Source organism: Fistularia commersonii, chromosome 34 (assembly GCF_037954325.1).
Source record: "Fistularia commersonii isolate RoL2024-O1a breed Wild chromosome 34, RoL_Fcom_v1.0, whole genome shotgun sequence".
NCBI classification, from domain to species: domain Eukaryota; kingdom Metazoa; phylum Chordata; class Actinopteri; order Syngnathiformes; family Fistulariidae; genus Fistularia; species Fistularia commersonii.
Genome location: NC_141317.1, coordinates 7123013 through 7140921, shown reverse-complemented (window position 1 = coordinate 7140921; position 17909 = coordinate 7123013). Strand labels below are relative to the sequence as shown.

The window sequence follows — 17909 nt, the reverse complement described above, 5'->3', positions numbered from 1 at the left end:
TTTTCTCAGGAGTACCTGATCATGAACTTTCAGGAACCGGGTCACTTTTTTCACAGAGGAGAGGGAAAAACTCGATTCACTGACGAATATGCGTTATATTCAAAATCACTGCAAGTCCTATGTGTTTTTTTTTTTTTTTTTGCATTCGTGTCGATGCTGCAAACTAATTGGCGAATATCATTATGGGATATCCATAATTTTTTTCCCATGCATTATTCACCCGGATTTCTCTCCAAGGTGCACGTTGGGGTGGAACTGGGGTTTGATAATGAGGTATCATTTCCCAGATGACTCCCTCCAACTGTTAATTTATGTGAACCCCTCATTTCACATGGAGGGGAATTAGTGTGTGTGTGTGTGTGTGTGTGTGTGTGTGTGTGCATGTGCACACCCCTTGCGGTGTTTTCCGGGATCACGCCACTGCCTCCGCTCGGGATCCACACACACACACACACACGCACACACACAGCGATATGGCTGATCACCGCCGGACGGGACGGAGCCGCGTTTGAGCCGGAATGGCGCATTTTTACGCGGAAAACCGTGGTCGCACACGGGCGACACTGAGATAAAGACCTCGTCCGACGGTTAATAATAAGCAATCTGGGCTGTTTTTTCTTAATTTCCACACCAAAGTAGTTGGGAGAGAGGGGGGTGGGGGGAGGACTTGTCGCAGTGGATTCCTGCCGGCGAGCTGCGTGGATTACCACACACGAGTGGAACAATAGTCTCCTCCAGCAGGAACACGACCAGGTCGGTGGCAGCGCAGGTTTTTGTGTTTATATATTTCCAAACGATTGTTTTGATGCGTCCATATATGCAGAGGACACACCGCCGATGAGCTGTTTCCATCACCTGGTCTGTGCAGGTGAAGGAGTTTGTTGTTGTTAGTGGTGTTTTCCTTTCCTGCTCCGTAGAAGGAGAAACTCGGATGTTTTTTTAAGGCAGATCGGACTTTTATTTTTCTTTATTAAATCTGCTTGACCAAATCCGGATCGTGTATTTGTACCGCGTCACACTGCGACATTGTGTGAAGTTTTTCCCGGCTTTATTTTAGGCTGAAATGCTGCGTTTGCAGCTGCAAACCCCTCCGGACTTCCAGCTCCGGCCGGCCGGCTGTGGAACTTTTCCTCCCCCGCCTGACTCCCCCTCCTCCCGGCTAGTCGAGGCAGGAAAACACGGGGAGAGCGGGATCGACCGGGAAACCTAAAGGGCCCGGAAGGGAAGACGAGTCTTCGCCCGACGAGGCCCGATACGGGAACCCGCGGGGAGAAGGGGGGGGGGGGGGGGGGGGCTGTCGGACGGAGCTCCGACCGGGGCTCGCCGCAGAAGGCGGCTGGGGGGAGGAGGAGGGGATCCCGGCGCGGATGTCCCGGCACGTCCCGCCACCGATCGGGCGGTTGCTAAAAGCAGAATATAAAGGAAACGAGCGAGACGGATGTCACGTACTGAAAGCTGTCGTCATTTTTTTTAAGGTTGGTTTTTAATAATTGATATGGATCTCGACGGGAAACATCCGGTTTGGGAAACGATCGTCGTGACGCATCGCCGTCATCACCGATGCGCCCGGGCTGAGGGAGCAGCGCTGCTCCTGCAGCAAAACTCCTCGTCTTTTTTAATTTATTTATTTTTTAAAGTGCACAGTTCCACTTGCAAATGTTGCATGTAGAAAGGTTTTTTTTTTCTCTCAATTTTACTTCAGAACAATGTTTTGTTTTTATTGTTTTTTAATATTGGCTATTTAACCAATTGCATGATTGTTTAGGAAACCGTTGTGTCCTCTGGTTTCACTGTCACCCATTTCTGTTTATTTATTCATTAATTCAACATTACTACTTCTTTTGAATTATAATGTAAGCAACGTATTAACTTTGCGGGATAGTGTCGTGGGTATTTCCCAAGAAGTTGTTTGAAATGAGTTGCTCGTCTTCCTCATATTTGTGTTACTTGTTTGAGAAATTTTGTCATAATGAATAGAAGTTCCAGCGATTGAAGATAAGGAAGGAAAAGGCAGTTCTGGTAGTCCCACAGTGGGAAAATTCACTGAGTCAAAAGCAGTAAGAAGAGTAAGAATAGGACAAGTGAGACCTATAGATGTGTATTAATGTACATGTAAATGTTTTCCATTTCTATGACTATCGTAGAGTACTGCACTAAACAACAATGTAATATTTTGATTTTTGACATTTGCATACCATCGCAGGAGCCATGCTGTCCTGGAATAAATGACACAACACTCATCACAGCTACATATTGATTTTGCCCTAAATGGGAATACACATCGTCCTGCACTTTGCGTGAACCCCAGCGAACCACATCAAACCCTCAATCATGGAGACTCTAATTTTTCCTCTTCAGGCAGAGTGTCATTTCAGATTCTTTTCATGTTTGCCTGCCCAGCTTTTTTAAAATCTCGATTTCCAGTTCATCCCTATGCTTTATTTTCTCTTTCATCTAAGTAACTAAGTCACTGAGATACGGATGAGGAGCGACAGTGATTGTATTCAGAACACGCTGCTTCATTAGTTGGTTCGTATATATATATATATATATATATATTTATATGAGTAGGAGGCCATTGCTGGGCAGATTTGTGCATTACTCATACGTCCCCGGGCTGCTACGCCAAGCAGTGTTCGGAGTGCCACTGAGTGCCCCGTCCACATTGTATGCGTGTGCATGCATGCGTATGATTCATGTGCCACCAAATTGCGGAAGAATGTCTGTTTGTTTGTGATGCGAAAGAAACAAAAAAAAAAAAGAGGTTTCAGCGGTCGGACGTTGACGGGTTCGAACTAAATGCCAAAAAAAAAAAGAAACAACAAGTTTTAATCAACTTACGTAACTGTGATACTCTCATTAACTTAGAGGATTTTCTGTGGCGGGTGGGCACTGCAAGATAAGGTCAGCAGGTACAGTCATTCTTTTTGGCTGCTTAAGATGTCCAATTGGCAGAGGAATCCCAGACCCCAGGCTGGCAACGATTGCTCTTTGCACCAGTGTGAGGTATCCCAAACACTGGCGGGCTAGACACGTTTATTGCTGACACAAGCATGTACGAGCATGGAGAAAGGGGGAGAAATTGTTTTTTTTTTTTTTTTTTTTTCACCTCTCTGTGTCTCCTTTCTTCTTTCATTTCAGAGAGAGAAATTGTGGTTTTATCCAGAGCCTGTAACATAGCAACCCAAATGGTGTGTGCCTTGAATAAATCAGACTGTTCTTTCTCTGCCCTCCTCTGGGGTATGTCAGTACAACTCACCCCTTTACATCTGTAGAGCCATGCACACACATACACACACACACACTTTTGGAAGCGGCTGTATCCATGCTGACTGATGATTAACAGACACAAATTGGTCAGGGTTTTTACTTCTTTTGGCTTGATTAACCTATGAACCTTTTCTGTCTTTTTGTTGTTTTATTGAATTATCTCTGTCATTTTGTCTCTGAATTCATCCCAAGTCGGTTGATTTCAGTAGCTTTCCCCGTAAAATGATTTCTTTTATGCCGTAGGAAAAAGTCTCATTGGGTGAGATAAGCCTCGATGGCTCTAGATCGTGTTCCTCTTGCTTAGTGGGAGTAACGTTTGAGAGTCATGGTTTGCTGTGAGTCTGGTTAGCGTGGCCTGCACATGCTGCAGTGGGGAGCCACATGTCTCTTCCCACACAGTGAGGTGCCTATGCCAATCTCTCCACGCTGCCACGTCCATCTGCACCAGAGGACTCAGGATCCAGGGCACTCTTCATCCCTCAAACTTTTAGAGCGCAGCTATGACATAAAACCTTATACATTCTTTAGTAGACTGAAAATTGTCTTGCTCATTGTTGTTTTTGGAAATATGAGAAACGTCCCGCCGCATCACAGAAATGGTGCGGCTTGAAAGACGATGGAATTTGAGCACAATGTCGGTTGCTCAAGTGCTTATCCGCAATTTAATTGGATGTTTTTAATAGATGTCAAACAAACGCGATAAACTACTTTTGAATTAAATTGTGTTGCATTTTGCGCACGGCTTCGCCACTGTGTGAGATTACACAATGGGTTTGTCATAACATTTGAAATTGCATCTTTCTAAAATAAAGCAATACTTTTCCTATGTGGGTTATTGTTGGGCGAGAGTAGTGCCGATTCAACAATGATAAGATGAACACTGTGAAATTTGGCATTATTATGTGTCTCCAAGTTTGTACTCACAAGGCTGAATGTGAGTGCAAGAAAAGGTGGAGAGTAAAATGCACAATTGTTTCACTCTAATAAGCGTTTTGGTATATTATCAGCCTGTCTTTACAATGTGAGTCCATTTTTAACTACCAATACAGACGAAGACAAGATTACTGGGTGGGAGTCCAACCTCCTTGTCCTAACAAGCCGGCATAGAAGATATGCAAATGAGGGGGGAGGGAGATCGGTTCCATACTGTTAATCCACGGGTGCTGGATTGTTTGAAATCAGTTTCCCGTCTTTCCCCCTTTTGTTCCCTCCTTCAATATTTTGCCTACTTAGACACATGCTTCTAGCTGAGGTGCTAACCCGCATCCAGCTGGGCTCAAGTAAACTGTCAGAAGCGACGTCGTTGGCAATGGACACTTGCTTAAGTACATCTTCTCGTGAAAAAAGCCAGTGTCACTGATTGAGGATCACTGGGTTTGAATTCCCTCACAGCCCTGGCTGTCTCTAATAGGCCTGAAAGACTGAGAGTCTGAAAGGATGAATGGCTTTTGTTGATGCCTCCAAGGTTGGTTACAAAGAGTGGGTGTGTATGTGTGTGTGCGTGTGTACGTGCGCGTGCATGTCCTCGCTCTTGTGGGTTAGATAGAAGAAGCAGGAAGGAGACAGAAATAATTTGCCATAGCTGTCTTTACCTCAGGGCCAGTAAAACAAGAGTGCAGAGGCCCAAGACGTAGAAAGTGACTTGAAAACACACACACACACACACACACACACGGTAGCACAGATTTTTACTGTACACGCGTGCATAAACCAGGTTGCTGAAGGGCATTTAAAACAACATATGACTTTGGAAGCCCAGCGACGTAAAAAGGTATATGCATGTTAGTATACTAAGTGCATGCAGGCTGATCACACTTCAACATAAAAAAGCCCTTTCCTTTGTCAGCAACATAAATAAGCTCCTTTATACCTGTATTTATTTTAAGTAGAGGTTACTTGTCTTTTTCTAACCACATACAAAGCAGCCATCTTTCCATCAGTTCTTTGGATCTTGACTTCTCAAATGGTTATGGTTAGGACGTGGAATTGTTTAAAGATGGTGTGTTTAAGTACAGTATGTTTAACTTTTGCACAGTGTTGTAATTAGAGCTGGAAATAATCCATTTCATTATAGTGTTCTGACTTCTGGACACTTACGAATTGCGGAGATTTAATGGAAAAGAACGAGTTAATGACAACCTACCTGGGAGAACTATTCCCATCTAAATCCTCTGAGGAGCTGCACAGTCAGCCATTTGCATGTTTCCTTTGTATATTATTGTTTGTTGTTCTCTGTCTTTCTATCTGTCTCTCTAGGTCTGTCATTCTGTGTCTTTTTTTCTGCAATGTTTGCACTTGGGATGTGTAACAATGAAAATGCACGCCGAACGAGCAAACACAATCACCAGGAGCCCAAAGAACTGTACAATGTACACCGAGGCCTCGCTGTAGTAGTTCGACTGTACAATGACGATTAATGCTTCGGTGTGTGCTTCGGACGATTTCGAAGTTGAACGCCGTGTACGATGATGAGGATGAGGACGGGTTGCGGGATTTGATGATGAATCTGACAATGTTGTTTGTTTCTCCCCCTCAGGCCTGTTGGCCCTGGTGTTGCAGGCAAGAAGATGGATAGGATGAAGATTATTAAACGGAGGCTATCCATGTCTCTACGCAGCGCTCGCCCCGTTGACGATTCCCTCTCTGAACTGGCAGAACAGATGGCTTTGGACGAGCCGTCCGCTGCCAGGGACAATGGTGAGATGCAAGAGCAAATGATGTGAATTACCAAGTTGATTCATTATCTAAGTAAAAGTAAAAAAAAAAAAAAAAAAAAAGGTCCAAAAAGAGTTAAGAATGCCTTTACATCTATAAGCCCCTTATAACTCCTACAGGGATTAGTTTGACTCTGACAACAGTCTTAGAGGATAATCAAAAGTTAAGAGTTCTTTTCTCCTTCACCCCTTTTTCTCAAGGCTTGAATTCCGAAGCCATTTGAACACATTTGCGCTCATTATTTATTCCTGTATGTTGGTAAATATGGAGAGACATTTTTCTTCTTATATTATACTTTATACTTTTAAATTTCAGAGGTTATTTTATTTATTTTTTACCTGTATTTTTAGCTGGTCTTGTCCTTATATGTCTTGCTGCTGCTGCAAAAACAATTTCCCAAGCATGGGATCATTAAAAACACATCTCATCTCATCATCTCATCTCATAAAGACACACATATTTAGGCAAAATTGTTTTTCACTGATCGTATATGTAAGTAGAGAAAAAAGGAAGTAGTTTTATTAAACATTGTGACGTTACTGGAGAGAATTATTAATGTTATGTATCTGTTGAAATAGATATCCTACAAAGGCCAGTGTCAAACAGAGTTTTTGTGTTTATATTAATATGTGTGCTGCACTTGCTACCTCATTATTGGATTTTTGTTTTATTTTTTAATTCAATTCAGCACAGCCATCTTTTACATTTTCTCATCACCGTCATCACTGCAGTGTTTTTTTTTTTGCTCAGCCTTGATAATCCTGAAATTATGAGTGCATTTTGTTTTGCTTGTCTGATCTCAAACATGGTTTCAGCTTGTCACATGAGCCAAATAGCGTTCTAGCTTGATCAAGAAAGCATCCAAAAGTGTGTGTGTGTGTGTGTGTGTGTGCGTGTGTGCGCACATAGAGACGCAAGGTCAGAACACAAAGCATGGGTCGTTCCTTCTTATTCAGCAGTTGGTTTTATCATTGTAAAAAGCCGATATAAAGTTAGACTGCCTTTATTTTGCTGTATTTATGTTGCACAGCTATTCCATTTGCTTTGCGATATCAGATCTGGTAACGTTTGTTGATGTTGCTATCAGGGACACGAACAATTGGACATCAGATTGTTTTACACTCTTATCCTCCTTCCTTTGCACTCGCCTCTTTCATCCAAGCGCTCAAATTTGCAGAGTGTGAAAGGTGGAAAGACACGAGTGAGTCGGATCAAGGAAGTGATGTAAGGGATGAGGAGGAGACATGAAACTGCAACCACGGCTCAATGTCTTTGCATTGAATCATATCCAGCCAAGGCAAAACAGTAGCAAAAGAGTCTTTGAATTTTTCTTACGTCGACGTCGCATCAAAGCTGGTGCTGACCTGTTTTTCGAGGACTTATGTTTGGGCTACCGAGGGCGGGACCGTAAGGGGGTCGCGTGGATTTCAGAGGAAGGTTGAACCTGCCCGGCTTGTGGATCACAATGGAGCGCGCTGTGCGATGTGGAGGAAAATGGGGGATTATTTAAAAGCTGGGCGATGTGTCATGTGGGATTGCGAACCCACCTACATAATGCAGGGAGATTTCATTAAAAATAACGAATGGGCCGGGAAGATGACGATGGCGGGATCTTTCACACCTCAGTGCCATTAGCTTAAAAGATTTCCATCAACAACCGACTTTTCTACTTGCAGTTTAGCTAAATATCTATTCTGGCCCCTCTCATAAATCTTTCACTCCTTACCTCCGCTGTCTGTCTCCAGCAGCGCGGCTGCTAATGTTGCATGTGCTTGTCTCTCTTTTCACTCCGTGCTTGGGAAAAATCTCTATCGGTCTCGACATCTTTTACATACTTTTCCATGGCTTTTAGTGTTTAGCTGCTGTACACTTTAGCTTCCTAGTCTTAGAAAAAATAAAATCAGGACTGGACAGTAAATCGATTAAATTTATATGTTGTCTAATACTTACAACTGAAAATATGATAAATAATCAAACTTTTTACAATCAGCAAACATACATTTTCAAATCATAGTAAAATGCCAATAATATACTTGTAAAATAAGACAATAGCATAAAATTCAAAAGAATACACCCAGAAAATAAAGGATTTTTTTTTGTTATTTCAGGTAGTCAGTACTTGTCTTGTGTCCATTGAACAAGCTCTGTTTGATTTTTTTTTTTTTATCAGGCATGTGATTTTCCTTTCATAAACAGATTTTGAAAAGTCTCTTGTGAGTATCTTGATATTCATTTAACTGTACCCATTTTACCCAGACCAAGGTGGGAATGTAATAAGGCTGTGTGTAATCCCACTCTGTTATCTTATACTGTTCTTCATGATCTGCTTCCTACTATCTACTGTATGTCTTGTCTCTGTGTGACCTTGTTTTGTCTCTTTTCTTCTTTTTTCTCCCGTCCTCGCCAACAATTCCTGTCATCTGTCTGTCTCTATTTTTGTCCGCTTCTGTTCCATCTGCTATTCCTCAACTTCTATTTTTTTTGGCTATGTGTTTATTTTGTTTTCCTCCTCGTGTCTTACCTGCTTTCCTTCTGAGGTCTCTCTTGTCTTTCACTACCACTCTTGCACTGTCTGCTTTTCTTACTTCCTTTTCCCCCCCTCCTTCTCCCCGGCTGCTCTTCTGCAATGGTGTGTCTCAGAGCCCATGGCAGTGTGTGCCATGCATCCTCCTGCCTCCCACAGTGCTCCTTCCTTCCTGCGTCAATACGCTGGGCATCTGGGCCGCACTGCCCTGCGCAGAGAGCTGGGTGGGGGGCTGGAAAGAGACAGAGCCTACCTGAGCCTGCACAGGACTGGATCCCTGGGTACACACACAAACACACACACACACACACACACATTGATCCACAAACCGCTTTTATTTAGGTGATTTCGATTGGATGATTAGCAAACCATGCACACTTTGTGTTTTTCTTTTTAATATTTGACTCCCATCAGCATGTCGAAAAGGTCGACTTTCAAGTCAGACTTGAAAGTACCCAAAAGTATATCCGCGCCTGATAATAGCGACGTGGGTGTTGACAACCGCGTGTCACTGTCGTCATTGCTTTGCTGTAACATTTTTCTGCCTACCGTGACCTCCTGTGTGTGACAGATTCAGTAGGCATGCAGGAACAATGAGGTGTTTCAACAGCGGTTCACCAATAGCAGAATGTCAAGGTTGAGCAACACTGCCACCTGTTGACGGAAAACACACACAAAACTAATGTAATTTATTAAAAAGTATATTTTGCTAATCAAAGACCGTGTGTTTTTGGTGTTTGTGTGTGTCCGCTATAAACCCACATTTATACCCCCGATGTGGACATCCAGTGTTGTTTACTATAAATGTGGAAGGATAAAACTCTAATGACCTTAATCCAGCGTACACAAAACAGACAAATGCACAGGCTCACATCACCCACGAGCTCACATAAACACTTTACCCTTCTTTTCTGGCTGTATTATGTAATGGCTCATGCCGTCTGTAACTGCATGGGTCTCCGTAATCTCATTCCCCACTGGGGGCAAAATGGCTTATATCAGCAGCGGGACGTAGCGAGAAAGGGAGCGTCAAAGATGGATGGAGAGAGAGGAGTTTCAGATGCTGGAACTAAGTACAGCTTAGAGAAAGGTTAGATATTGATTTATGTTGTTCTGCAGAGTAGGGAGGTAGAAATGTGGTGTAGGAAAGGGTGGAGTGATGGACAGAGCCGTATCAGAGTGTTAGCTCTACAATGGCTCATTCATGAGTCATATTAGTTTTGGGCCGTGTCTCCCGTGAGTCCTCGGCTGAGTGAACTGCAGATGGAGTGCAATGAGACGCCTTGCATCCATTAAACTCTTTACTGGCCACAGAGCAAGGTTTCTGTCAGAGGAGCACAAATACATCATCCTGCGCAAGTGTCTTAAATGCTAAACTAGCATGGAATAGGAGGTGTCGTGTCACAAGATAGGTCTAATGAAGCACATAAGCACATTGGTTGTGTAGTGCAATGGCTGCAAGTAGGCCGATCAGAAGCCACCGCAGTAACCTTGAATTTGGGTTATGTTGTTCTTTAGTGTGGATTTTCCTCATTTGGCTTGAAGCTCATTGTTAATTTGGTATGGACCGAAAGCAAGGCTGAGGCTGAACTGGATCTGCTAGTGTGAGTTTTTACAGGTGAAGTGTCATCAGTGCTAATTGCTATTTAGAAAATGTTGCAAAAATTATCATCATCTGGGCGATTCTGTACTGCCATTTAACTGTCACATATTGGCTCTTTCACACGCTGATGCATAATCATACTTCTAGGATTTTCATATTGGCCGGTACCACTTCATTTTATACTGTCTGACATGGATCAGCCTAGCAGAATTTGATTTTAATCAATGAACTGTATGTCTTAGAAAAAGTCTGTAGTGCACAGACTGTTGGTCTTAAGAGTCTTGTCATTTCTGGGACTGAGAAAAGCCATTCAAATGTATAACTCGATTCAGAGTATACAATAATGGCTAGTCTATTATAAAACTTGTGATTTTCTGTAGGCTGAGATAATCAGTAGGACACTGCGTGTGTGTGTGTGTGTGTGTGTGTGTGTGTGTGTGTGTGTGTGTGTGTGTGTGTGTGTGTGTGTGTGTGTGTGTGTGTGTGTGTGTGTGTGTGTGTGTGTGTGTGTGTGTGTGTGTGTGAGTATATGTGTGTGTCCATTACAACGGCCGGTCTCGCTGACTCACTGTGAGCTATTCAGCAGTCAGAGCACGTCGCACCTCTTCATGGAGCGACATGATGATGCAATCTCTCTCCAGCTGCAACATGGAGATTACTTACCCTTTACTCTCCTCTTTCTCTGTCATTTGAGAACTTGCTCTGTCCATCCAGTATTCAATCAAACACTCAGTGTGCCTCTCTGCTGTGTTATTTATTAGAGGTCCGCCTGCCTACCCAAAGAGCGTATCCAAGTTAGTGATTCACTCGGCCCACTTGCACCACACTGCACTTACAGTGAGTAAAGATAACCACGAGTTCTTTTTTGTTTGCCTTGCTCACTGTAGCCAGACGGTTGAAAATTAGTCACCCTTACTCCGAGAAAGACGGCGCTGGAGCGGCGTCCATTTCTCGAAACCAGTCACAAGCGGCTTTTTCTGATACAGTCACAGATGTCTTTTCTCGTTCTTCTCTTTCTACTGTGTCTTTCTCTTTACATGCATCAAAATGCTATATTTAGCTATCAGATGCAACTCTAATGGCGGCACGAATGAAACACGGAATTCTTTTTTTTCCAAGCGTCCATTACCCTGCCTTTGTATCATACATCAGGAGAGACCTCGCTTGTGTCAGGGATTAATGTAATGTATTAACACTGCATTAGTCGTTGTTGCACTCTCCCTCTCTCTCACCACTCTTGGCATCTCCACTGACTCACACTAACACTCTTTGCTCACTCCAAATTGGATTTAACAGCAACAATAGGGTGCCCTCCTTTTTTATTCGGTTTTCTCATGTAATAAGGTTTTCTTGCTATTATACTAGCGTGTGCGAAATCTTAAAATATAATAAGAAAGAAACAACAAGCTTCCATTTGTTGCAGACCTTCATAAAAAGAGTGTCGCTTAAAGGGTTAAACATTTGAACAACAGCAATGATAATGATGATCTGTTCGATTTAAAGACAAACTGTGTGTTTCTTGCCAAAAGTTTGCTGCATTATTTATAAAACAGCTGCCCTAGTTTGTCATAGGAGTGCTTTCCGTGGTTGATAATTAATTTTAAAGTCGGGGAAAAAGGTGCAATATGTTTTCTCCTTCTGGCTGGGCTTCGAGGTCCGGCAGCTTTTTTGCATGTCACAGTTTCTATGTAGACCAGTATTAAGCTTCCTTACCAGACCACTGGGAACCCCAGTATAATATCAGGTCAATCTAAATACACTGAAAATGAAATTTATCACCTGTATTTTAGTCTGCTTTAAATGGCCTTATATCTCATTTGATCTTTCTAAATAATCTTGTGACTACTCCTCAGTGTCTCCTAGATACTTTAAAAATCAGAGCAAAAGGGCAAAGCTTGTAAGAAAAACCAAAGTGATGTAATGATGGGATGTATTTCTGCTGCTGGAGCTGATCGCCTCTACTGTGTGACTTCTTTCATGCATTTACAGAACTATATAGAAGGAGTGAAGAACTTTGTTTTGAAGGTCTGCAGCAGACCTTGGCGTATTACGGCCCGCCAAATTATTTTCTTTGAATATTTTACCAAATATTTTCAATTAATATTGAATTTAGAAACTTATTTTTTTCCTTTTGTTTAATTTTATATGGATGATTGTGTACAAAATAATGTCGATTGGTACATTTATATGGCCATTAATGATTTTAAAATTGAAATAAAATGCCAAAAAATTGAAATATTTAAATTGCAATTTTCATTTTACTCACCTAGTTGGCCCGCACATAAAAATTTAATTTTTATGCACATGCCAAAATAATCACCCACCCCTGGTCTACAGTCATGTTACAGTCAGGCAAAGGGATGCTTCATTAAGACAATTGGGGCATTAATAATAGAGCTCACAGATGTGTGGAAAAATATATATGCATTTTTTAGAATTACAAAATAATGTAAAACATTTATCAAAACTGCTTTCAAAAGGGATTTCTGATTCAGACAGTTTGAAATGTAGCTGGTTGAGATATTGGAGATCAGATCTGATGGGGAATGTAGCTTGCCATTGGCACTCCGCTCCCAGTAATTGAATAATAAGAATCCTCAGATGCAGATAAAAGCTTTAGAGGTAATTACTGCTGTCCAAAATCTTCCTTCCAGCCCTGTCAGGCTTTTCTATGCCTGTGCGAAGGTCCCTCTGGGACGTCACATGATCTCATCTCTCTAGCCTGAGGATGACTCGGATATTTATGGTAAACGAGTTTTGGTGCAAAACAATAGTTTTTCAAAGGGTAAGCAGAAATGTCGGCGAGTCAATCCCACCAAATAGGACAAGGAGGGAAGAGAACCGCGATGCTGTACGAAGTGCAAGACAGAAATGTTTGACGCATCAGTCACAGCGGTGAATATAAAAAGGCAGAGGGAGCGTGATGGCTGAAAGGCTTTGTGCCCTTGACTTTTTAAACCGCTTGAAGCTCAAGGCTGCTGCTTTCCACATCAATATTTATCAATCAATGTACTGTAAACGCCCACTACTTTTTTTTCCCCCCTCAAATCCAAGTGGAGGTACGGAGTGACGGGGTCATAAAATTGTTCCCATGTTGACTTGGGGTATCATTACATTTTGTCCTGCCACGAGAAACACGTGGCAGGACAAAATGCAGGAGTCTCTCTGACTCCTGATGAAGCTCAACACGATTGACACGTTACGTGTGTGAGCGCCTCTGTAATTCTTTGCAAGACAAACTTATTATTGACAAACGAGGAGGTTTTGTTTTATCATTCATTTGGGAGGTGTAGTTTGAAGGGATGATCCTCAAATGTATAGATAGATGACATGTTGTAATTGCAGATGCGGATACACGTGTATGTTATGAAATGTTGTTTGTATAGAAGGGAGTTGTTAGGAGTGAACACTTGCGTAGCGGCTGTATTTTAGACAGAAATAGGCTGTGAAGCGCTACAGCTGGAGCAGCTTTCTTAAAATACTCCCCAGCGTAACTGCACCCTGTTATCTTTTTCTTTAAACAAGTGCTCCCGTGCTTACATCAGACAAACTTTCTCAAAAATGAAATGTCTTCTGGCTCATTTACAACACAAACCTTACATTACATAAACATCAATCCCATAAAGTAGACACTTGCAATTTCTGACTTCCAGTTATGGGACCACCAGCACTCAAATCTTTATGTTAAAGTGCAAAGGCTATTATTAAATTCTAAAAATTATTCAAAAAAAGCTTTAGCTAAATAAGTCTTAATATACCATAAACAAAAAGCAACACGTCTTTATTAGTATTGTAAGATACTTGACTCTTAAAGCATTTAATATAAGTAGTGATTTGAGAATTATCCCACATTTATCATGCTAATTATTTGCCAAGTGTATCTGTACTATTTCATCCAAAGCTAAATTAAGCCCCTTGTTAAAGGTAGTGACATTAGAAGTTTAGGTTGCAGGATTTTAGGTCTAATGTGTTGGTTCTCTCATAGAAGAATCAGAAAAAAATAAACTGAAAAATAGAAAATTCATTATTAGAAATTTCAATCATTGTAATGTTGGATGAACTTCATGGCGGCAGCCTGGAAACCAGGGGAGAAGGCAAGTTCATAAAACCAGTTCATCTCTAAGCTGTTTTTAAAATCTGATTAGCTATAAAAATATTAATCAATATAAATGTAACCAAAAATAGTTTAATTTCTTGACCGGGACAGAGCGGCATGCTACTAGTTGCTGCACAGTCGTTAAGAAGCCGATATGTTTATCTACAAAAGAGTGCACGCCTTCAATCAAACTTACAAATGGCCAAGAAGGATGTCCGTGTGTGCGATGTGTGTTTTTATTTTTGTGCTCCGGTGCTTATCACGTGTGTTCTCTGAGAGTTGATCTGCGGTTGAGTGCTTGAATAAGCCATGCAAACACCTACAAGGGAGCAGGAGGCGTTTAAACTGGAGTTCCCTGGTCAGTTGGTCTCAGTGTGTTTGTGTTGATGGAGCAATTTAGGAAAGAGGATCATTAGTTTGCGTCAACATAGAACTATGCAACTAACAATCAAAGATTAAAATGTGCAATCTGCAGTTAAAGCTCAATGGTCTGTTTTCCAAAGGGTTCATTAAACCCCTCTCTTAGGATCATAAATTAATGTTTGTCATCTACTACTATTATCAGTGTTTTTATGGCCAATAAGGTCATACTTAGCATGAGCTGTCAATTCAGCACTTTTATTTTTCTTGTCAAACTGTTCCTGCCTTCCTTCCCTTCCAGCACGCTAGATTTCTCTTCCTCCTACTCTTCGCTGTACCGAAGAGTCAAAACTTTTAGGTGTGTGTCAGACATCCTAGGACATCTAAAATCTGAAAAGGCTTATTAAGTGGCTGAATTATAGAGCAGGTCCCTGCAGAACTAGGTTCAAATTCCACTTTTGATTGTGTGGTAAGTCGTGCGGCTCTGGGAGATTAAACCTGGAGCTCTAATTGCTAAGTTGAAGGAAAAACCTTCAGTGCAGGACCCTGGAGGTCACATGTTTAGGTGTGTGTTGGCTCGGGGCTGGAGGGGCTTCTGGAATATTGACCCATGCACAGAGCCGTGTTTTCTCCAAACTCTTCCCAGGGCTTCTGTAGAGCGTCGTCAGGCTCTCAGAGGCGTTACCTTGTCGCCGCCTTGTTCTTGTAAAATGTCAGTCAGCCTCCCGACACTGTCTCCGTTTGGAATTTGGAATGAAGGTTACCTCGTTCTACTTGTTGTGTTTTTCAGAGTGTGTTTTTCCGGAACACGAGTGCAAGTGTTGGGAGTGGCCTACTCCAGGCCTCTAATCTGATTTATTGGTGTTCTCGTGCGCCGTCTAGTGGCAGTTAACGATGTGTTTATATATATGTGTGTGTGTGTGTGTGTGTGTGTGTGTGTGTGTGTGTGTGTGTGTGTGTGTGTGTGTGTGTGTGTGTGGTGTGTACGTATGTACGTATGTATATATATATATATACACATATGTCCATACATATACATATATATACACACAAATATATATATATATATATATTCATACATCTATATGTATGTATATATATTCATATATATATACACATCTATGTATATACATATATATGTATATATATATTTATACATATATATATATATATATATATATGTGTGTGTGTGTGTGGATGTGTACGTATCCGTGTGTGTATTTATATATATATGTGTGTGTGTGTGTGTGTGTCTGTGTGTGTGTGTGTGTGTATGGGCACACAAGTGATTGATAAGAAAATTTGGGGATCTTTATACATTTGTGTCCTAGTGCATCGAGAAAGCTCTCCACATAAATATTTGTAAATTCTGCTGAGTGTGTACGTAATGCGTTTGTTCGTTAATTGTGCGCGACAGCATCTTTTTGCATTATTAATTACTCTTTTAATCCACGGGGGGAGGATTGGTGGAATGTAAAAAGTGGGAGAGAATGGCAGCTGAGACGCCAGAGGAATCTCTCAAAAGCCCCGGGGTTTCGATTCCTGTGCTCCAGCGATAAGGACGAGAAGGCGGCAGAAGGTGGATGGGAAGCTGGAAGCAAGAGAGAGAGAGAGAGACGAAGAAGGTGAATGATTTAGATCGATTGAGACTGTTGAAGGAAGAGGCTGATCACGCAGAAAATGTTGTCATCTGCGCCCGAATAGAGAGAGGAGGCGAGCGCTGTATATTCAACGCCGTCTCTGGACCCAGACAAATATGAGGAGCAATAGAAGGAGACGTAGAGACAAGAGGAGAGAGATTGGTATCACATGAGAGGGAGGAGGGTGATGGCAAGGTGAAGGGAGGAAGCTAGAGGACTAACAATGCTGAAAGCACTGATAGGGGCGCTAGAGGCAAGGAGAGAGCAAACGCAAGATGGGAGTGGAGAGAAGCAGGCGGCTCGGGAGAGCTGAGTGGTGGGATGAATAGAAGAGGAAGAACGAGGAGTTAACAAAGCTAAGAAATTGACCGAGCGAGAGAGAATTAAACAGGGTGAAAAGGTGGACAAACAGGGATTAAAAAAAGCAACGAGGGACAGGTTGTGAGTGTGAGAGCTGGGAGCTGATGAAGTCATACAGTTCATTCCTAGGATGGGCTTTAAGTTGTGCGCGTGTGTGTGTGTGTGTTCATAAACATGCAGGCAGGTCACCTGTTCTTCTGGGATGGTGAGGTTTCAACACTTTCAAGCTCGCGTCTGCTGCAGCATTTTTCTTACCTGCACGTTGTTTGACCTTCCTTAGTCAGCAAGCAGTGTGTTACTGCAGAGAGGGAGAAGTAGAGAGGGAGTGTCTCCAGGAAAACAGAGAGAGAGAGAGAGAGAGAGAGAGAGAGAGAGAGAGAGAGAGAAAGAGAGAGAGAGAGAGAGCGAAAGTGGAGTGGTGGCTGAGGGAGTTGTTGCTTTGTGATCGGTGTGCCTGAACGAGCCGGCTGTATATTGTTTTCTGGATGTCAGGTCGTGTCTCTTCTGCACGCTCACCTGGAAATACACAGACAGCCTCAAGATTGGATTTCGCTCCCAAACTTTTACCTTTCACCTGCCGCATCTCCATCTCCATCCCGGGTCCCACCTACTTGGACACAGACGGGACTGAACTTCTTTTTCATTAGCCTTTTTTCGGGGAAATGCGCGTTTAAAAAGTTTAATCGCGCTCTGCTCTCGGAGTGTTTGAGATCATCTGGAAGTATGGAGATGTCGGGTAACCCTCGAGGGTCCTCTGCTGGCGCCTCGAGGCAGGGAGACTCAAAGACGGGGGAGGCTAGAATGGGTGACGGCATGAGAATGGCCGAGAGAGACGTCCCTCTCAGGTTGTCCCCCTTCCGTATGCTACGAGTGCTGGACTCGTGTCGTCCTCCGGGAAACCGTATCGGTGAGTATAATTACCGCTATCTCTGACCTATCGTTCGTCTTCATCCTCGCCCTTTGACAGAACAAAGTACCAAGAGAATTCTGATCAGATGACAAACAATTTCTGAATTGCTTTGGTTTCAGTGATGATTAACGGATGATACGATTTGCCATTTCAACAGCATCTACCTCTGCAATAACCTGGAAACTAGTGTTTCAGTCTGTTTCACATGATACAGCCAAAGTGTCCTGATGTTACTTTTTACTCTCTCCAAGCCGGGTGAACGTCCCAAAAGTAATCATCGTCATAGTCTCGGCGTGTCCGACACACAGGTTACCTATGTGGCGGCTTCGCCCGAGACACCGTGCGTGTGGTTATCCCCAGGGATTTCATGGATAGAGAAGGGATCAGCCCTTCAAGTTCTTCTTTTAAATATTTTATTTGGATTCTCGTCA

General features: G+C 42.5%; 1 protein-coding gene across 8 annotated transcripts in view; it reads left to right on the top strand.

Moving 5' to 3' along the window:
* Positions 1-437: 437 nt before the first annotated feature.
* The window catches only part of LOC147214435 (cyclin-dependent kinase 17-like), a 37686-nt gene continuing 20214 nt past the window's right edge, over positions 438-17909 (top strand). For 3 of the 8 annotated variants that reach the window (XM_086141445.1, XM_086141443.1, XM_086141441.1), the window contains exons 1-3: positions 635-753; positions 5807-5967; positions 8626-8790. In XM_086141445.1, the coding sequence (XP_085997571.1) occupies positions 5838-5967; positions 8626-8790 (295 nt within the window). In that variant the 5' untranslated portion in view covers positions 635-753; positions 5807-5837. Of the gene's footprint in view, positions 754-5806; positions 5968-8625; positions 8791-16986; positions 17476-17909 lie in introns of those variants that run through there. The other 5 variants (XM_086141447.1, XM_086141444.1, XM_086141448.1 and 2 more) reach the window with 3 other exon arrangements.